The sequence below is a fragment of the Anas platyrhynchos genome, chromosome 2 (genome assembly GCF_047663525.1).
Source record: "Anas platyrhynchos isolate ZD024472 breed Pekin duck chromosome 2, IASCAAS_PekinDuck_T2T, whole genome shotgun sequence".
NCBI classification, from domain to species: domain Eukaryota; kingdom Metazoa; phylum Chordata; class Aves; order Anseriformes; family Anatidae; genus Anas; species Anas platyrhynchos.
The window spans coordinates 61,833,403-61,855,128 of record NC_092588.1 but is presented as its reverse complement, the minus strand read 5'-3'; the positions used below and the strand labels follow the sequence as shown (position 1 = coordinate 61,855,128).

Sequence of the window (21,726 nt, the reverse complement as noted above, 5' to 3'; positions counted from 1 at the left end):
AACCTGTGCATTTGCATTTGAAACCATACTCTTCTGACTATCTGCCAAAATTAGTTTGCCTCAGTGGAAATTGAAAAATCACACTGATTTATTACTCTTGAGGTGGGTGTGTGGGGGTGGAGAACAGGAACCACAGTCCCTGCTTTTGCCTTTTGTAAATCATCCCATTTTTTAAGCACTTCTGTTAGTAGAAGCTGTGCAAGAACTGACTTTCACATACAAAAAGTACTTGTTTCTCACCTTTACTCCTAGAACTGGAAATGGCTAGTATGCTCACCTGACATAATGCTCTCTATTTCATCAAATAAGTGTGTGAAATGGAGCCTGTGACCCCACTTTGTAAGGGGGATGACAGGACGTTCAGAAGCTAACAGCTGAAGTTGTGGTCTAGGTCCCAGAAGGTGTATGCAAGTCGATTGCTCTGGCAGCTGTGAGGCATGAAAGGAGCCATGATGTTCAATCAGGTCTTTGTGGAAGGTCTTTTGGAGAAGACAGAGGCAAAATCTGTCTGAAATAGCCCATGAGGTGTACCTTTCAGCCACCCTGTTGCACTGGTAATCAGGTAAACAGTACTGCTGCGTAAGAGATGACTTTTATTGCTATTGAACAGATCATTCAGCAGGTGGTTAGAGGCCATGTAATTATTGTAACTATCATGAAGCTTTTGGGTTTTGTTAAGGAAGCAGAGGACTTTCTCGGTTGCTAGATACGTAGGGTCAGTGTTCCTGTTCTTGGGTACAGACTGCAGCTGACTTCCCTTTGCCATCACAGGGTGCAGGAATGTTGTCTTCCTGCTCTAAATACTCAATTATTCTACCATCAACTTGGGGTACCTTAATGTGGGTGAACTCCCTGATGTTACTTACGATCCTAACATGTCAACCTGCTCAGTGAAATCTTACTGATCCAGTGAGCTCCTAGCCTTGTTAAGAGGAATAGAGAGAAACATTAACAGCCACGAACTGGAAGCTGACTCAAGTGAACGCAGACAGCAGAAAAGCCACGTGGAACACTAGGGCAGGATTTACAAAGAGGTCTCCATTTACCTCTTTTTTTTTTTTTTTTTTTTTTTTTTTAGAGGGATTTTATTGCCAAAATGTTTTTTCTGGGCAGTGATTTCCAGAGACACTTTAACTGGAAGTTATTTAGTGCCTATCTCTGCTTTGAAATCTCTTCTTTTATTCTAAGTGTTTTATAGCAATCAAGTTTTCAGAACTTTAAACTTTTTTTTTTTTTTTTTTTTTTTTTTAATGTAGCTTGTCTTCATTTTATATACAACTTCCAGGTTGTTGATGGTTCTTCGAACCAATTGGCATGATGGCTGTTTTTCATAGCACTAAAATAAAAAGCTGCTGCAGGCAAAAGGAACAAGATCCTACCAACTGCAAATAGAGGAAGCTAAATGAACCTTGTCTGAAATAACACATGGTCCTAGACTGAGCCCTCTGTCAGTATGCATCATACAATTAAGTCTTCATATGGCAAAGTGAATAGGGCAATCATGACATAAACGACAACCAGAAATCCTACTTAGATATGCTATTTGTCACATGCTTTGTCCCACTTGAATGTTCCTGATAAACTTTACTAGGGTGTTTGGTGCTAATCTACCCACATCTTGGATGATATTAGAACATTTTAGTGCGTGGTTGTGCAGGGTATAACTTCCTTTATATTGTCTGGGTTTATATCTGGGATCCTTCTTTTTACATTTGTGTTTATTCCAGCATGCCCTTGGAAAGTTGTACGTGCTGTTGTGATGCAGCTGCAAACACAAAGCTTTCTGCACTTAGGCTAGGTTTGTTTCACACTGCCCAAACTTCCCAAATGCTTGCAGGGAAAATCTCATTGTTAGACATAATAGTTATTTATTTTGCTCATGGTATTTATATGAATTGCAGTATTAGGAAAGGATGGGTTATGGTAGCAGATGCACTCTTTTCCTGGGGCTCCTTTGAGGCCAACTTCGAGTCTTGTTTTCACAAGAGCCCCCATTCAGGTGGTCACCTCCAGCTGCCTAGATTTGCCAGCACCTGCAGTCATCCACCCTCTTTTGTTCACCCCATTGTGTTCTGAGTGATGGCTCAGGGGGGCATTACCTTGCAACAGCAACGCCCATAGCACAAAGCCTTCAAATCAAAATCAAAAGCCTTACAGGCTCCTTCAAAAATACAACAATGGCAAATGTACCTGGAAGCTATCCACTTTCTTCCACATATTTTTTTTAAACAACTGCCATAACATCAGTGCCAGGGATGGGTTGGATGAAAGTGCTAACCCATTCTCCTTGGCATTTGTATGCTTTTAGCTTACCACAGTGATTCTCAGCCTTCCCTCCTCAAAGCACAAGATGTGGGTGGGAACAACGCTTCCACAGAGGCCATGAGATCAGGCCTACAATGACTGCTGGGACAACTTTGGGGCTTGGTTCAGAGCCTGCTATTAATGCAAGTGTCTCTAGGGCCTGGCTTGAGGCTTCCCCATCTCCATGGTGCTCCTGGTGCTGAGGTGAGCAGGTTCCATGGCTGGAGGATGAAGGTCCTGTGATTCTGAGCTGTGCTCGCTAGGGCATATGAGCAGCATGTGTGGATGGAGCAGGAAATAAGCCTCACTATATCTGAAGGCCTCTGGGCTCTTGTGGTGGTTGTTCATGTTGTAAACAACAGGATAGGATGGTTCTGGCTGTCTTTGGTAGCAGAAAAGCCATTTCCTGCTTCCCAGAGTGCATAGCATCAAAAAAAAAAAAAAAAAAAAAAAAAAAAGAGTGTATTGGTTGATAGTCAGATGAATATGAGCCAGCAATGTGCTAAGGTGACCAAGAAGGCCAACGGCATCCTGGCTCGTATAAGAAGCAGTGTGGCCAGCAGGGCTAGGGAAGTGATCGTCCCCCTGTACTCAGCTCTGGTGAGGCCGCACCTCGAGTACTGTGTTCAGTTTTGGGCCCCTCGCTACAAGAAGGACATCGAGGTGCTTGAGCGGGTCCAGAGAAGGGCAACGAAGCTGGTGAGGGGTCTGGAGAACAAGTCCTACGAGGAGCGGCTGAGGGAGCTGGGCTTGTTCAGCCTGGAGAAAAGGAGGCTCAGGGGCGACCTTATCGCTCTCTACAGGTACCTTAAAGGAGGCTGTAGCGAGGTGGGGGTTGGTCTATTCTCCCATGTGCCTGGTGACAGGATGAGGGGGAGTGGGCTAAAGTTGCACCAGGGGTGTTTTAGGTTGGATATTAGGAAAAACTTCTTTGCCAAAAGGGTTGTGAGGCATTGGAATGGGCTGCCCAGGGAAGTGGTGGAATCACCATCCGTGGAGGTCTTGAAAAGACATTTAGATGTAGAGCTCAGTGATACGGTTTAGTGGAGGACTGGTTAGTGTTAGGTAAGAGGTTGGACTAGGTGATTGTGGAGGTCTCTTCCAACTGTCTGTGATTCTGAGGCCTGGGGTATGAAGGGGTTCAGGGCTTCCCCTGGGCCTGGGCTCTACTGGCAGCCTCCTGGCCTCTCCTGGCAGCAGAGCCCGGGCTGTCTCTACAGGCCGCTGCTTGGGGCAGCAAGCCAGCAAGGGCTGCTTCTGGTCCTTCCGTGCACTTCGTTTAGCTTTGGTCTCGAGCTTGAAGCTGTAGCTCTGGCCAGTGGAGGGGAAATGTTGGTAACATACGAGGAAATCCGCTTTAACCTTTGCTCCCACACGAGGCTAATCTGTCTCATTACTGTGAAACTCTCATTGAACTTGATGTGCTTGTGTGTGTGTGTGCATGATCTGGATTTGGCCCTAAATCACGATCTTGTATTTGAGTGCCAGGAACTTGTTGGAGATGAATGTTCAGTTATATAATATAGGCTGTGCTGCCATCTACAGGAGGTGCTGTTATGAAATGAGAAATCAGCTGTAGGTTTTTTTTTTTTTTTTTAGCCAGACTTTTCTTCGCAGTCTATATTGTGGTAAAAATCATCATAGGACACTTGGTGCCATACAAGCAGAGCAAGTGGTAGCCCATCTCATTTTCCATTCCCTTTGAGGTACAGATGTCTGTATTTTGGACGAGCCCTCTGGCATGCTGCCCTTGATTTTCAATATTTTTTTTTCTTGACACTTTTTTGCTCTCAATTTTATTCATTTAAAATGCTATAATGGGAGAAAAAAAAAAAAAAGATCGAAAAGCTGAAACTTCACTTCCGCTGACAACCCCCTGAGAATTTCTTTAAAAGCCAAAGTACTCCAGTGGCAAATGAAAACATCAACTCTTCCCTTCTGAGGAGGGTGTTTTACCAAAATAGAAAAGATGATGTTCAGCCATATTATTTTTTTTTTAAAAAAAGCCCAATAAAAGTCAAATGTGTCTTTTTTGATCAGCAGCAAAAAGACAAAGACCAGCCCTTTAAGTCAGATACTGTAAACTGACCTTTGGAGAAAAAGGAGAGGTTTGAGCGGTTTTCCACAAATGCTAATGGCCTAGAAAACATGTTTACCAAGGGCTGGAGGAAGGCTGCTGTGCCGCGACTAGCTCAAAATGTCCGGAATGACACTTTCATTCACAGATGTCTTTCGTCTGTGCCTCCGAGCTCCGGGGTCAAAGCAGCACCGGCAGGCAGGTAGGCAGGGGCTAAAGGTTTGATCAGTTTGTGATGGCTCCACTCACTCTGCATTTGTCTCTGAGGTATTGCCGCCCGGGGGGGACAGTCGGGCTCTGGTCCTACTCACTTCCTATTATCCATGTGACTTGTCTCCGCCACGCTGGAGTCACTTTGATTTGCCTGATGTACTGCTTGACAAAGCTGGGTGATGGCTGAAAAGTGGATCCAGCTGCTCTGAAAAGCGCACACCTGACATGCCAGTCCTGGTGCGGGCACATCATGGGGAGCATTTTTTAATTCAATGTAATTTATGCATTCTTGCAGTCCTGTGTGTGCCTGGCCTGTCAGCCAGTGCCTAGATGAAGGCTGACAGTTGTCATCCAGGGCCTGAAGGTAGCCTCACATAATGACACATTAGACATACTAATGATGTTTTCTTCTGGCATAATGTTTTCTTCTCAACTTTCCTCTCTCCTCTCCCCACCACCCCCTCCCTTCCTCCCTCTCTCCCTCCCTTCCTCCCTATCAACTACAGGGATGCTTAGGACACAAACACGCCAAGGAGACTGCGTCTGCAGGGAATGTGGAAAATGCTTTAACCAACCCAGTCACCTCAGGACTCATCAGAGGTCCCACACAGGTATATTTTCACACTTGCTCTTGCTTTCTCCCTTTCCTGTTTGCCTTCTTTCAGATCCAGCTGACAAAATGCCAAGAATTACGTTTCACGTACCACGTTAACCTCAGTAATTCCAATACCTAAATCTAATACGCAGGTTTTTTATTTTTACGACTATTGCTCTTGTTCTCCGGATATTGCTTACCTGATCCCCACCCGAACTCCATAAAATTGCAATGCATTTAAGATAAGACTGTTTGCAAATGTTTTATTTTAATTAGAGAGTAGGGTACTCAGAAATGAATATGCTAATGAATTCTGTTGCCACCAGCACAAATTGAAATCAAAGTACCCCTTTCAGCAGAACATAAGGCTTTGTTTTGCCTCATCATTGCTGTTGACAGGACCGTTTTTGCAGGAAACGAGATTTTCCTCAGACCGGTCGGTCAGTCCTAAAATCAGAAATCCCTACCAGCCGTTTTTAACCTGGCACAGTCTGTTGTTGAGACTGGGGGAGGCGAAAGCCACCAGTGTCGTTACCTCCTGAGCATTGCACGAGACAGTGAGACTAGCGGGCTCTTTCTGAGAAGTGTGAATGATGCATACATAAGCCAGTCTGATGCAAAATGACAGAGGCCAAATGGTAAGTAATGCAAGAAGAGGGTCCCTTTACACATAGACTGATAATTAATGTTGTCAGTGATTGCTTTCTTCAGCGCTGAAGTCTGAATTAAAAAGGGCAGTGGCCCTAGGCTGCCATTAGCACACTCTCTTACAGTAAGTGTTACGGTAAATTGGTATTTTCCGGCCACAGGCTAGTAGCTGGTGTCTTTTTTTGAACGTGGTTAATCTGTAATGGTCTCAAATAATGTACACACACTAACGAAGCTTGAATGTTCATCTGTTAACAAGCCCCCTTGTTCCCACAGTGGTGTTTGAGTCTAATGGACTCCGAGGTACTGAAGTTCACACCACCTCCGCAGATGCCCCAAAACAAGTATGTTTTACAATTAATTGGATGTTTGGTTTTTAATGTGGTAGCTGGGGATACGTTGCACAGTGATACTTATCAGTAAAGTACTGACTGTTTTACAACATGTATAAATAATAATGGTGTTGCTTGATATTTAGCTCTTAAATTTTTTAAGCATTTTATCAAAGTCTGTTATATAGAGAGTCAGTTAATTGTAGACCAGGTAGTTAGTGTTTAATTAAACATGTTACTGACTTACTGGGGAGTGGGTGGGATAGATAACGCTAATGCACAATGATATGTAGTAGTGAGACAGGATTTAAAGAATTCCTACAAATAGTTTGCTTTTACAACTAATACATTTTCTGCTGCAGCAATGCAATTAATGCTTAAGTCTGTATTTTTCTGAAGAGTCTTTATACCATAATATCCAGTATCTAGTCTCTGAAAGGCTCATCTTCCAGTTCCTGTGGACTTTGCAAGTTACTGCACTTTCCTCTTTCTTCACTAGTGTTTCCTGTCTTAACAAACATTTCTCAGCACGCTGAATTATACATGGCATAGCTCTTATGTAGAAAACCATTAAACTGAAATTTCATATATCCTGCGTCTTTGGAGACCACTGTCACACCTAGGAAGGTGGACCTTCCTACTCCATCTTCAAGCTTGGCAGGTGGGTTTCAGGGCATATCTTCTCATGGGCAATTTTCTTTCATATCGGAGTTGCCTCCAGCATAATTCACTCCTGCTTTCATCCACATTTTTAGTATAATTTTTACCACAAAGAAGTTCTACATACTGCCCTCCCATATCTTACTAAGCAATTGCAGATATTTTTTTCTGTGCTTAAAGAATGCAGCTCAATATCAGTCCCACCTTCATAAAGTTTAGGAACCTTTTCTACTTATTCAATAAGCATCCTCACCGTGTTGCTTAGTTCATGTGCTGCACCCTTTGTGGAGACCCTTGGCATCTTCTCTGTTGTGCTTGCTTCTTTTTGCCCTGGAGGCTACTCTGGGAATTCATCCCCTGCCGCAGGGATTATCTGACCTGCCATTAGGCTGTAGGAGTGGCCAAAAACTCTCCTCATAAAGTTTTCAAGATGACATAGCACTTCATGTTGTTCTGGGTGGTATTTCTTTTGTTTTTATGGGACAGTAGCAGCAAAATTCTGCTCTAGCGGGAGAACTAGATGAAAAATGCTCTCTTTGATGTTTACCTAACCAAATTGTGCAAGGACATCCCTCTTAGGAAAAGTATATGCCAGGGAGATAAGCTGCAGCTCTGCGAACTAGCTCAACTATTCTTTGTTTCTCATCCTTTTAATGATCTAGATTTAATAAACCTAAGCACCTTGAAAACGCTCTTTCATCTTTTCATGCTCACAGTTTATCTCATATGTAGTTGAAATTGAATTGTGAAAGCAGTGTTTTGTTTTGTTTTTCTTTTTGGTTGGTTGTTTTTTTTTTGTTTTGTTTTGTTTTTCTCTAAAAGGCAATGTAAGGTCAAAGTTGGAAATACAGTTCCGAAAACTTCTGAAGTGGTCATTTCTACCCAAAAAGAACTGTGGCAGCTCATCTGGACTCTTTTTGTAATTTGGGTTGTATTACTGCACAATAAATTTACTCATAATCTTGTCTTTGTAAACTACTGCCACACCACAATTTATTGACTAACTTCTTCCACAGCAAATGTAGTTTGCTGTTGCAGACAACAGTCCATGTCAATCTGTCTTCAAAGTATTTGATTAAATTACAGCATCTTTCAATACAGCAGAATACCGGGTAGAGGTTAGGCTCATGAATCGTTTTGTCTCTTCCCAATCAGTATTTCTCCCACAGAGGCTGTAGCATGATCACTTTTCCAGGAGATATCTTCCTTTCTTTTGTCTTATTTGTTCTTCAGTATCAGCCTGTGTCTCAGTTTGTCGGTGTCTGTGTCAGTTAGGATTACTCAGTTGTCTGCTGTTTTCCTTGTTCTCATCGCAAGCAGGCTTTGCACTCCCCCAGAAACCTCCACCTGCACAGTCCCTGGGTTTTAGCAAGGGAATACGTTCATTTCTACCTGCAGCTGCAGGGACCTTTAGAAGCACAGAGAGTAGCTCTCGCACCAAGAACAATGCCTGCAGCGCTCTGGAAACATTACTATTTCCCACTTTAAACATTGTCACTCTGTGTCTTCATTTCATTTTAATTGGGGACAGATCTGTTCTTGAGAGTTTACAGTGCAAAGTCAGTTCAAGTTACAGAAGTGCCATGCACATGCTCCAAGCGAGAAACAATAGTTAGCACGTACAGTAGCTTTAGAATGATTTTTTTTTTTTTAATGTTAAGTGGAAACGATTCACTTTACATAATGTTTCCTCCTCACAGGTGAAATATCTTCCCTGGAGTAGTCAGCTAAAGAGTGAAAATATTAACGTTAGTATTTCGCAGTTCCCCCATTCCCTTCAGTAGTCATGGAAGATCATCTCTAAAGGTTTCCTTTATAAAAGAAGGTTACGTAGGGCTTTTAAAATTCCCCAGCATAGTAGCTTACAATGGTGCTGCATTATATAGCAGTTTTCTCACAGAATAATTTTAATTCCGCATGTTAAAAATAGGGTCTGCAGCCAGGCTTTTTCAAAAATGAGCCAGCTAAATCTATATTTAGGTGTCCAAATAGGAAACCTACTTTAGGGTAATGAACTGCTAACAGGAGATGCAGGTGTGCAGCAGCACTGCAAAGTAGGCCACCTATAGGGGTGTGTAAAGAATTCCATACACACCCCATTTTGATAATATTAGCATTAAGCTACATTTCATGCTTTGGCATTAGCACCAATGAAATAAATACCTTATTTCCTACGTTTTGTTTATACTTCTTTCTTAACACTATTTGCTGTGTTCTTTTCTACCTGAATGCTTAAAAAAATCCATCAAATGAATTTCTCTTGAACTCTAGAATATTTCTTAGTCTTCTTTATCTAAAGGTCAAAAAATGCTTATTATATACCCCAAGTCAATACAATCTGTGCAAAGTCATGCAGATTCTCTTGAAATGCTGCCATATTAAACATACTGAATATTCTGAATATTCTTATAAATGCTAAATATCCCAATATATCCATAATTAAGCTTGCTTATCCACGATGAATATGTATCTTAATTTGGAATACACGAAGCAGCATCCAAAGACCTGATTTAGTAAGCATGAATTCCGGGAGCACACTCCAGTCGCTTGTACATAGCAAGACAAAAGCTGGCTCCCTCTCTGAAGGGCCCCTGCACCAGTGTGAATCTCAAAGGGGCTGCAGTTCTTGAAGCAAAGCTTTCCTAAACCTTGGGGTCATTTCAGAGGAACTGCCTGATTCTGTGATGTTGCAGCCAGTAGCCCAATTCCCAAGTGCACTCAGTGGCAGAAGAATTGGTCTGTAGCCTGCTCATGCAAAATGGTGACAGCACTGGTGGCAGTTTCTAATGCCTATGCCTCATATTTAACCTCACCTATTGTATTTTTAAAAACATAAAAACGTGGCCCACTTTAGAAATATCATTTATCAGTGACATGTCAAAAAATATGCTCTAAAAATTTTAAAGGACAAGTAATTGAATTTTTCGAAGGCATAATTTACTGGTTAGCACCAAGAGTTCTGTCTAATTAAGAGCCTATATATATATACGTATGTGAAGCATATTTACAGGGCTGGAGCCAAAGACATTCTAGTACATCTGTACATCTGTAGTTCTCTCTACAGATTTACTTTTCATTCAAGAGAAGCAAGCAAAACCCCCCAAAACTCAAACCATTGCCCTCTGCAAAAAAACATCCTTTTACTCATAGAAAATCAAGAAAAAGCTACCCGCTAGGGAAAAAAAGTAAACAGTTCGTATCATGGGTATTTCTGGCTGAAGCTTTTCACATGCCAGAAGGCAGTGGCTCTCCTTTTCTGTGAAAGAACTACAGACACTACAGTTTTGGAACGTCATTCTCAGAAAAGAGAGGTATGCAGCAGATTGTGAATCACAGGAGCATAACACCTTCATTGAGGTGTCCATGAGCTTTAGCTTTCTGCACTATGACTGTTTCAAAACATTTCTTTTAGTACTCAATCTTGAGAAAATGATGTGAGTAATCAGAATTTGGATGATAGACTGGAAGAAACCATCAAGAAAAAAAACTCTGTGCTGCAAAGGGACCTGGGATCCCTTTGCTGGGGACACGTTACCTCCAGTGTGTTTCTAGTCCAGCTACAGTACAGCCCTGCCTGTAAAAAGGGAGAAAGGGAGAAGCAAAAAAGAAAAAAAAAAGTTATTTAAGCCATTGGCTCGGTGTTTTTATTTGGATCTGAAATTTTGGCACTGTCTGTTAGAAGTCCTATTTATGACATTTGTTCATATGAAATGTCTTGTCCCAGTTCCTTGCAGAGTTTCTTCTAAAGATCATGATTAATAGTTCAGTCCTCATTATTGCAAATGTTATTTTTAAATAGTTATTCTGAGAACAAGAATTCCATTAATCAAAATAATAGATAATGAACAAATAAATGGCAACCTAATTTGTCTCGTTCATACATATGGAGATTATAATGCAAACAATCAAGGAATCATGGAGGCTGCTGTACTGGAATCTGAGTAATATGCGTGTGTTAGCTATCCATCAGTTTCAGAGCAGTATAGACAGGATTAGCAGCTGTAGGTCTTGTCCCTGCATTTTCCCCTTGTCAGCAAACTGGAAAGGTGTCCATGCTCCAAACTGATTATTGCAATTTATTTTAATGGCATGTCATGTGATCAGCTGTCTCCAATATATAAAAATGTGCACAGACTAATTTTTCTTTTTTCTAGTTAACTGGTGTGACGCCCTAGAATTCAAAATGAAAACAGCTTTTGGCATGGAAGCTATAGGTTTCATCTACTAAAAAGTTTTTTTTTTTTTTTTTTTTTCCCTCTCTAAAATTCTGGAAGTGAAGAAAGCTTACTTTTTAAAATCAGTTCAAAAACTGATGTGCATGCTAGCATATCAAAGAACCAAAGATTTAGCGGTAGTGTTTGATCTGCTGGAAAACCCGCCCTTGGTCCCACTGTGAAAGGGGAAAACGGGGAGGAAACCTTTATTTCCTTGGATGCCTACAGGGTGAGCCACTGGGTAGACTTCTGCAGACATAAAGCCTCCTGCCCAGGGAAACATCCTTTGCTTCCACCCACCTGCAGCCTCCTCCGCTTTGGGGAGGCCATTTCTGGAAGGCTTTCTTTGTCCTCCTTTCGCTGGTATTCTCCAGGCAGAAACCACACACTTGCATTTGCTAACTCTGTATTTCAACCAAGCGCTGAAGACTTCATCTCTCCCTCTCACTAGCGCCACTGCAGGAAAAGCTGCCTCCCTGTGGAGGAGGAGGACTTCTCCGATGCCAAGATGGCCAACGGGGGAGATCCCCAGTCCCAGCCCCCTTTATGGATCCCTGTTGTGTGGAAAGAAGAAAAATCTTCCCTTTTACATGCCCCTGATGCTGTATGGTCTGTGGATGGGTGGTGCCCGGACCCACAGGGCAAGCCACTGCTACCAGCACCCCACAGGATAGCTGTCCCAAAGAGCTCCCTGAATTACCCCTTTTTTTTGGGTCTTACCCAGGGAAACTAGGGCATGACGCCCGCCCCCCCTCCTCTCCACCCCCGGCTGGGAGGAAGCCTGCCGTGCTCCCCCGTGTACGGGGAGCTGGTTCGATACGAGATGTTTTAATGATGAATGCCTCCTCTCGGAATTGTGGCTCTGTCTCTCAGGCATGATGTAGCCGTGCAAAAATGTAAAGCATCTTTCTTAGTTTACTGCAGGAAATTCAGCATCCAACTAAGGAAGTTTTATCACATCTCTCATTCAGTTACTGTTTCCTACATTTCAAATATACTGCGCTCTGTACAGCGGCTTTTTTTTTCTTTAATTTTGTTGCAAATCTTTCCGACTTAAACCAAACTTTGACTGGTAAATGTCATGAATCTCGGGCCAGGTTTAATTAGGAATTTTCTAAATCTATTAACAAAAGAGATGCACTTAATACATTATGTCAACCAGAGCTGGGCTTTCTTTAGCTATTTCTAGGGCTGCCATAGGCACAGCTTGAAACTTGCTTGGATTTTACATGGGTGCCGTATTTTATGTTGCATTAATTTAAAATGGTCTGTTTCACTTCATCAAGACTTTAGCTTAAGGATAATGCATTTATGTAAGATTAATCTTGCCATGTTGTTTTAGGATCAGGATTGTAAACTGCATTGTTCCGACAGTGATGTTCTAAATGTCATTTTAAAGCTTTTCTCAGGAGCTGCAGGCTCCCACTTATTCATGATGTTATCTTTAATTTCACTTGATTTTCAGAATATCCCTTCTATTTTTTCCACGTGGTAATTATTCATGAAAATTGGCTAAAAAACTAAAAGGAAGATGACAAGGGGAAGAGAAAGCCTTAGCTTTTGACAGACCTGCACAAGAATTCAGTTTTCCTTCTCCAAGCGGCCTCTATGACCTTCAACTTCAGCCCATTTGAAACTCTGGTCTAGCTCTGAATCCCTCTTGGCTAGCACAAAATTCCTCCTTTTGGAGGCCTCCTTCCCTCCATGTCCTTAACTGTTTCTGCGTTGCTCCATCAGACGCTATCACTTGTTCTTCTGGTCCGTCAGAGACCTTGCAGGGGCCCAAACAAGCAAACACACGTGATACTAATTCGAGGTAATGAGCGCCAGGAGGGCTTGCTGGACGCATTGTGAGTGGGAGCAGCGACGCAGGCGCGAAAAGGATAAGGCGAGGAGGTGAGAATGAGCTTTTCCCTCTCTCCTTCTTACAGGGGAGAGACCACACCAGCGCCGACGTCGCCCACACGCTGCCTCTCCGGAAGGGAACCTAGAGCCCTGGCGGAGGAGCCTGCACCCCGGCTGCCCTTCGACCGCATCCCCTGCCCCGTGGGGCAGCCCCCCGCGATGCCGGCGTTGGAGCATCCCTGTGAAGCATCCCCTTGCCTGTCACCACCGTGTAGGATTGGGAACAGCGCTGCACTCTGCTAGGAGGGGGGTGCCGCCGCGCTGTTAATCATTTTAAAATAAATGAAGATGCTCCGTGAGATATATATAAATTGACGTACTAATCAGTCCCATGGTTCCTTATTTCCTTTATAATAAACAGTGGAGTTGGCAAGCACTGTGGCAGCACAAGGCATCTATATTAATCAAGAGAAGTTTGAGACACTGGAAAAATTAAACTTTATGTGATTTGGACAGCATGAAGAAGTTAAGCACTGTAACAAAAACCTCCCTGATGCTCACAATGACTATTTGATACATTTGAAAAACAGCAGTGGATTTGAGGGCTGGAGAAGTATTAATTAATGAAACTGCCACTGCCTGTCATGCTGAAAAGCAAATTAAAAAAGAGAGAGAGAGAGAGGAAGAAGGGGGGGTGCGGGGAAAAGGTGGCATTCGGTGCTGAGAAAGCAATGCTTGATGAAGGATTAAAGGGACTAAAGAGAAAGACCGTCACTCTGCAATGGTTTGTTTCATTACAGTTTGGGGACCACTTGCATTTCTAGTGCTCTTGTTCTTGACTGCGCACCATTAATAGTATGTGAATATGGAAATTGAAACACTTCCACAGAAAAGCTTCTATTCTGCTTTGGAAAAGAAAAGCTAGTTGAACACTAAGAAAAAACAGGCTTCTGTGTTTTACTCTCAGGACCTTTTTTGTAACAGGGCTACTTTCTTCGACCTGATCACAAAGGAAGTCTTCATGTTAAAAAAATAAAAATTAAAAAAAAAAAACAACCCAACAAGCGCTCAGCTGTCTAACGCCGCTGATCTGTATGTTTCTAATGGAGAAGGTGGCATGGAGTACCTCGGCCCTGATGAAGGCACCGTAGGCTCCTGTGTTTTGTCCAGCAGGCCAGCTACTGGTCCTCCCTGGGCCTGGTGACGCTTCGAGAAGATGAATACCTTCTTTTGTGGTGGCAGGTTAATGTTCATATAATGTGTCATGTCTTGTATTTGGTGATCACTGGTGGTGTTAGGAAAAAAAAAAAAAAAGAAAAAAAAAGCTTTATATACCTCTTCTACAGTAACTCTTTAACTGCAAGTTTTCGAGGTGGGGTTGTGGCACATAACAGGTTGTTAAACCATGCAGTGTAAGCAATTAAAAATGTATTCCACAGATATAAATATTTTCTTTTCTTATTGCTGTGACACTATGTGTGATGGTAATATTTCTGAGAGTTTCAGATTTTGCACATATAATTTTATGCATTATCAAAAGTTACTGCTGCCTTGAAAGAAAATGTTCTGTGAAAATTTTTGCAAAAGCTTTACTAGTTTTTTTTCTTTTTTTTTAAATTGTAACATTTTGTAAAGGCAGGAAATGGATTAAAAAAAAAACTAGCATGCTAAATATATTTTTCAAAAAAGCAATAATTTTACATGTACAGAAATGATGCTAACCTTTAATACAGGTGAGAGCAACAGTTTACTTAATACAATAATGGAATAGTGCTGTTTTTGTAGGGCTTCTGACACAAAGATTTGTTTAAAAAACAAAACAAAACAAAAAAAAGCTTGATCTTTCTGTTCTAACAGTTCTGGTTGGGGGAGGGTCTTTTTTAAAACAATCTAGTCAGTAATTGGTTCTGGATACTACTTGTTACTTGTTTTTAATTACTTGACAGTTTTTGTTACTTTGCAACACTTGCAACAATGCAAATTAACTTTCTTATGTATTTTTTAACTAGTTTTTCCTTATACTATTACACCAGATGTATACCAGAGTTCTCTGTAAGTCTTGGTGTAGGTAGGAATGTCTGTGCAAATGCTTAAAAGTGACTGTAATTAACTGTTCTGTGAAGTTATTTCGAGGGAGGTCGCATAGACACATTCCATTGTACACCAAAAAAAAAAAAAAAGAGAAAAAAAAAAAAAGAAATATTTTGCTGTGTTGCTTAATGATTATCATTTTGGGTTTGCACTAGCTTTTTTTTTTTTTGTTTGTTTGTTCTTGTTTTTTTTGTTGCTTTTCTGGATCATATTCTTCATGAGTTCAGGAATGCACAAAGCTAGTTGCTTAGCCTATTTGTTTGTGTTTTAGTTATTAAAAACTCTTGTGTACCCAAAATGGCATGAAAGTGTAGTGTACATTTGTAGTCTCTCTTTCTTTTTTTTTTTTATTTTTATTTTTTATTTTTTCAAGCTGATACAGAAGATCTTAGTTAATATTTAGAGCCAAAAGCTTCTTTCTGGAGCTTTTCTTCCAAATATCTGACAGAGAAGCTAGTGCTGTCACTGCCATTACCAGGGTACTAATCAGCAAAGTTTACAATCATAATTTAGCTACACGAAGAACAACAGTAGGGAAAATCAGTTTAAATAATTATATGCTGTGTATAGCACAGAAATGAGATTTTCACTTAATTAAGCAAGAAATAAGAGTGGGTGGGAGAAAGCCAACCTTAAAGACCATCTGTTTTCAGAAATGAATCCCATGATTTCTTTTTTCTTCTTTATTGTTGTATTGTATTGATTTGTTATTTTAGTTAGGCCTTAGTATTTAAATTGAGTTGTGTTCCTTATTTATTTAGTCAATGGGCTTTGATCAGCTCCTTTAAACAACGTGATAAGTTTTTTTTTTTGGCATGACACACTCCTGTAAAAGCCCTTTTATGACTGTTACAGGGACTTTCTACTACCTCTACCAATCTACTGTTTCTTCTTCTTAACAGGTTTTTATGGTGTTGCAAGTCTAATGTAACTTAGACAATAAAGGGTTTGATTATCTACACTGTAGATTCTCAGTGTATCTGCCATCTCTCTCTCTTTCTCTCTCACTCTCTCTCTGTTTTTGTGTGTTTCATTATAGCTAAAGTGCAGGTAAAAGAAAGACCTCTTTGCAATAATGTTTTTCTATCCCATACGTCCTGCGCTGACTGGAAGTTGAACTTGGAGAAACTTCTTCTGTAGGGATAATCAGCTACCACATTGTCATAATTCTGTTTGCATTCCTGAAGTTCTTTCTGTCAAAAATATTATGAATAAATCGTTACATAGTGCAAAATGGAAAGTGAATGAGCCAAAACAGTTTTAGTTTTGTATTTGAAAACCACTTAAAGCACTTAGTGAAAAGACTAAGCATAAATTGCCACCCCCATACTCTAGAAGACTGCTTACATGCAAACAGCTAGTTAAGACAATCATCCTCGGGAAGATAGCATCTTCCATTAGTGCAAAAAAAACCCTCTTCTGCTATTAACTGTTGGTTCAAAATCTGTTACTTGAGTGATTTCCAGGCTTTGACATCTTGTGGGTTCAGGATGACCTCTAAACATGTTGCCTTCTCCTGGTGCTGTGTGTCTTGGAGCGTACATCTGTTTGGCATGCTGGATACTTCAGAGTATGTATGATATTTTGAACCACTGTATGAAATCACGTCCTTCTAACGAGAAGGCATCCTCCTGTTTGCCTGGTTTCATACTTCATGGGTTCTTGACCAAGTCAGTAGGGTTTTTTCATTTTCTTTCCTTGCTGTACTCCTGTGTTAAGCTACTTAGAGTATACCTCAGCAGCTCCAACAGAATTGCTAGAATTCATTGGCACATTTTAGGATTTCTGCTTCAACAATCAATCCACGGTAGAAGACCTGGAACGAAGCAAGAGGTGACTATATTAGTTTTCTTCTATATAAAGTATGTTGGGTTAGAAGGAGGAAAGGTTGCATTTTATGTCAAATCAAATTTCCCGCTCATTCTGCAAGCCAGAACTTTAAGCCAGCAGTTTCATACAAAGCGCTGAGTTGTACAAAGTTGTCAGACAGTCACATATTTCAGTGCAATCCAATGCTCTGATGCAAAGCTTTCGTGGATTCACTTGGATCTTGGAGGTAAACACGTGTGTACTTAACCCAACATTTGGAGAGAAACTAAAAGGAAAGGGAATATGTTAATATAAATTTTTAAAAAATCCTTCAAATTTAGTTTTTCATTAATTCTATATTATGATTGCTTCTGGAACAGCTACGGGCATATAACAATTGAAAAATCATTGAAAGCATAGGTGTACTCCTCTGTTAGATGCTTTCTTTGGGGCTGTGGGCATGCTGGCATTGTTGAGAAGCATTTTAACCATCTATTGACAACCTTAGCTGTCTCAAGATAGGATGTAATCATTACAATTTTTTTAGAGTGTCATCTATATTTATTTTTCTTGATCTTCATTTGTGCTATTTTGGGGATAAAAAAAGAAAAACCCAACCCTAATCTCCCATCTGAAGTTGCCATTAGCTGGAGGCTGGTGGACAAAGGGCAAAGCATAGATGGGAGAAAAACCAACCAACCAAAACTGTTTGGACAATTATGGTGCTTTAAACAAGTATTGTTCCCAAATTGATCACCTATTACTTGATAAAATGAGGGGCACTTCTCCCACTGAGAGGGATGGGAAAGGATGTCATGTCAGGAGTAGGAAGCAGGCACAAATCAAGATCATTTGATTTTAGCTTGGGGTAAGGTATCAAGAACATGAGCATGACCCAGCTTTGTGGGTTTGAATATTGAAGTGGATGTTGCGTACAAGGCTATGGGAAAAAGAGATGGAGAAGGCATGTGAAAGTAGGGGGCTAACTTATGACCCTCTGAAGTTCAAGTAGATGGAAGGCAAAATCTGAGAAAGGCTAAAACTGAGGGTGGGACTAAGGAGGAGCCAGGAGTGCAACAAGAGGTTCATAGGAGAATCACCGAAGTCTTCAGTGTGCAAAGGTTGCCAAAAATGTTGCAGTTAACAGTGTGAGAAATAAGAGTTGTGGATATGGAGCTTCAGAAATTAATAACAAAATTTCAACTCAATGAATCATTCTGCAAAACTTTTGTGGTGTGAGCTTGAATGACAGAAAATAAGGGAATGCCTTTTTGGGTCTTTATTCTCTTGACTGGTAGGCGAACCACAGTTAGGAATATAATTATGAGTAGTTGAGGCTGGACTGAAGGGTGCAATACCCAGGGGGTTTTGAAAAGCATATTGCTCTTTTCAAGAAACAAGCAGACTCTGACTAGCCTCAAGCAGAATGAGAAAAAAAAAAAAAAAAATGGAAAAAAAGGAAGGCAAGAAGGCATAGTGTTTTAAGCAGATGCTGAACTGCAGCAATCCTTTGAGGATGCTAGAGGGTACATTCAAATAGCATTCTCTAACATAACATATTTAAAGATGCCTCATAGTATGCTAGATAGAAGAGCTGGGGATGCTCAAAGCTAATAAAAAGTACCCAATATTAAGATGTCTTCAAACACTTGGCTCTCTTTGAAATCCTTTCTATCACAAACTTCAGTTCTGGTGCATGTAAGATTGGTATGGATGGCTTGATTTGTTTGTTCCTATGTCATCAGCGTTATCTACAAAGGTGAGTTACTTTCAAGAGTTTAGAAAATGTGAAGTGCCCATGTTCCCCTTCTGTAAGTGAAAATCTGTGGCTTATTTCATCATCATCGTCCTAAGTATTACAGGGATCTTAGAAGATTTTTTCCAAGAGGAAAAAAATAAATAAATAAATATATATATATATATATTCTAAGTGTGTTCTTTGTTCTGGTGTGATATAATAGAAAAAAAATATATATATATATGTATATATATATTCTAAGTATTCTTTGTTCTGGTATGATATAAAAGGAAAGGGGCACTGTCCCTGCAGTTCATTTTACTGCCAGGATCCAGCTTTCTTTTCTGGGACACAGCTATGTTGTGCCTTGCCTGGGACAATTAAGGAACCGCTGCTGCTTCCTGAGACCCGTGGCTTCCCAACAGAGTACTGGAGTGGTGTTCCGGAAAACATGCTTCTGCTAGGAATATCCCTCCATGACGGTAGGTCACAAACTCCATCTTTTCCTGCTTTTAGCGTGAGCTTTCAGGAGAGCAGTGCTGATTTCTGCAGGAAAACTAGGTGTGCTCTTCCAGGAGGGAGCCAGGGATGGGAGGTCGCTTCAGTCAGCTTGCCTAGGAGACTGCCGTGATACAGGACTGTTAAACAGTGCCTGCTTTGCTGCCTGCTGCTTCCCCAGCCTTGCCTTTTTCACACGTTCCTCTCCTTCCCACAAAGAGAGCACAGCCATACGTGGCTGCTTGCATGATGGAGGAGGTGACGCTTCCAGAGGAGCAGTGGGAACTTTCTGTCGACAATGAACCCACGTCAGGGGCTTGCTGAGAGTCTTGTCCCTTCTGCCAGGGGTTTCCTCTCCTTCCCTCCCACTGCCAAATGGCAGAGCAGTTGTGTGGCTGTGCTCCAAATAAGGCTCAAAAACCTGCTGCAAATATGGGAATTATTGTTTTCTTCCTCTTTTATTTTTCTTTTCAAGTAGAGCATACCTGGAGCGCATTATTGCGGAGTCAGTCTGAAGGAAGCCTGGCGCAGATGCAGTATTAAAGCACTTTTTATGTACCTTGGAGTGGCAGGCCTACTGGAAAGGCTCTGGGGCCCTTTGCAGTGGAGGACTTGTGAAAATTTGCTAATTAGAAGGAGGGATTATGTGGAAATTTGCTTCGGTGCTTGGTTCCTGGTTGTTCGCCATCCTTGCTTTGACAGGAGCCAGTGGCCCCCAGTACCTGAGCTGGGGACACGTGCCAGGTCTCCCTGGGCACATGGGTGTGAAGACTGAGACTTTGGCCAGTGATTTCTGGAGAGGCTCTTGGCAAGTTTGTCTTCACCGTCTGCAAGCGTAAGGGCTCCCTAGTGTTTATCTGGAGGTCATTCATGGGCAGGAGTGACATGCAGGAAGCCTGTGGGAACTTCCTGAGCTAGGCTGACCGCAGCGCTAGGGTTAAATCCAAGCAGACCCAAGGGAAATTCCAGTGAATTCACCATTTGTTATTGCTGAGGATAATCTGATGGATGATTTTATAGATCTGTTTCTTTGCTCAGCGTTGTACGTGATGTTTGACAAAGCAATTTGCCAGTTACAGTGTTCAGGGTAGCAGGAAGGACAGATAGTGAGCAAGTGTCAGAAATGACATAGGCTTTTCACCTGCTGCGGGAGATGCTGATGATTTACCTCCCAGCACACTGTTTACGGTCTACTCCATTTCCTACACTGCTGCTGGAAGTTTTAGTGAATTCAGGGTTAGGAACATCTAAGGAATTCCCTGCAAAGTTACTGAAGTCATTTTTACTTTTTTTCTCCTTCATGAGCACAAGATGTGAGAAATTAGGTGGCTTTTAAGGTGAGGTGAGGAGAAGGGGAATAGTTCAAGCAGCAGCAGTGCTGCTGTCCTAAACTGCTACTTTTTCTGAGCACGACACTAAATTATTTGGTAACTGGGTTCTTTCTTCTTTGCATTGGTTCTGTTAAATAAACAGTGACTTTAAAATGAGACACAGCTGGAGACACCATTAAACCCGCTTGAATTTTGCTTCCTGGGTTGTATTTTCTAAGTATTTTGCCGAAAGTGAGTCTTTATTAAGACTTTGTGAGCTTTTAGAAGAAGACAAGCTCATAAGTTTAGAGAATTATTTTGGTTGTAGCAAGAGCTGCAGTGCTTCAGGAATTTGAACTTGCAGGAATTAGGTGGCATGGGAAGAAGCATCATGGCTGTAAACCTGCTTAATTTTTGATTTGGCCACAGTGGCACTGAAGCTGGTTTGGTAGATGTGGCTCCAGGGAGTACAGGTGCCTTGCAGTGACCCCTCTGATGAATATTCTTACTACATTTGGCAGAATATTATTTTTTTTGTAAGATTGCACTTTCCATTATTAGATAAAAGGCCTGTTAGGTAGGTGTCTGTCTGTGCCAGGCACTGTATAGCTGTATGTAGGCTGCCGTGCAGAAGTGACTGAGCTGGGCTTGAGGGCAAACCCACCTTCTGCCCACCTTACTTTCCTGCTTGAGTGCCTTTAAGCTGCCTTCAAGGCAAACGTCTTGCTGCTTTGAGAAGCGAACTGCAATGCATAGGGGTTGCGTGCAGTGCTCTAGAGGCGTTACCAGCCATGTGGATGGGCCCTGGCACATCTGGTTTCATTCAGTCTGCCCTTAGTTTCTGCTCTTACTGCAACCAAGATAGCAAACAAACAATGCTGGCTGGGTCATGGACATTGCTTGTCACAAGGGCGGCTGGGAGCTGTAGGCAGTCTGGCTTTGGACTGAGTCCAGGCTGCCTAAAAGGGCAGTTTGGATGGGAGAGAGAAGGATTTCATAGCTCAGGTAAATGTATGGACTTGCAGGATAGCTGTGGGGGAGTCTCACAGGTCCTTGCACAGTATGTCGAGCCTCAGACAACAGGGAATACACAAAGGATGTGATGAAGCTCTCTCCCTGCAAAGGCTCTCTCTCTAGCTGCCCCCTGCCCTACAGCAGTCTGTAAAGAAAGGTGTTATGTCCCTTTTATATATCCTAAAGATGCTCTAACAAGAGGATATCGAGCTGAGGGTCTGTGGAGGCACAAGAGCTCACCAATCTTAACCTGCCCATTTTGACACTTCACTGTTTCTGTAGAGCCTTTAATGGTTGTTTCTAATTATTCTGCCTGACTACAAGTCTTTGTCACGTTTGGTACTGTTGGAAGAATGCAAGGTAGAGACTAAAAGCCGT

The 21,726-nt window shown here is 41.7% G+C and overlaps 1 protein-coding gene across 4 annotated transcripts in view; it reads left to right on the top strand.

Moving 5' to 3' along the window:
* Positions 1-15,940, top strand: part of ZNF516 (zinc finger protein 516) — a 104,959-nt gene extending 89,019 nt beyond the window's left edge. For 3 of the 4 annotated variants that reach the window (XM_027451885.3, XM_072034836.1, XM_072034835.1), the window contains exons 4-6: positions 5,101-5,205; positions 6,114-6,181; positions 12,975-15,940. In XM_027451885.3, the coding sequence (XP_027307686.2) occupies positions 5,101-5,205; positions 6,114-6,181; positions 12,975-13,034 (233 nt within the window). In that variant the 3' untranslated portion in view covers positions 13,035-15,940. Of the gene's footprint in view, positions 1-5,100; positions 5,206-6,113; positions 6,182-12,508 lie in introns of all 4 variants that reach the window. The other variant, XM_072034837.1, reaches the window with a different exon arrangement.
* The last annotated feature ends 5,786 nt before the right edge of the window (positions 15,941-21,726 follow it).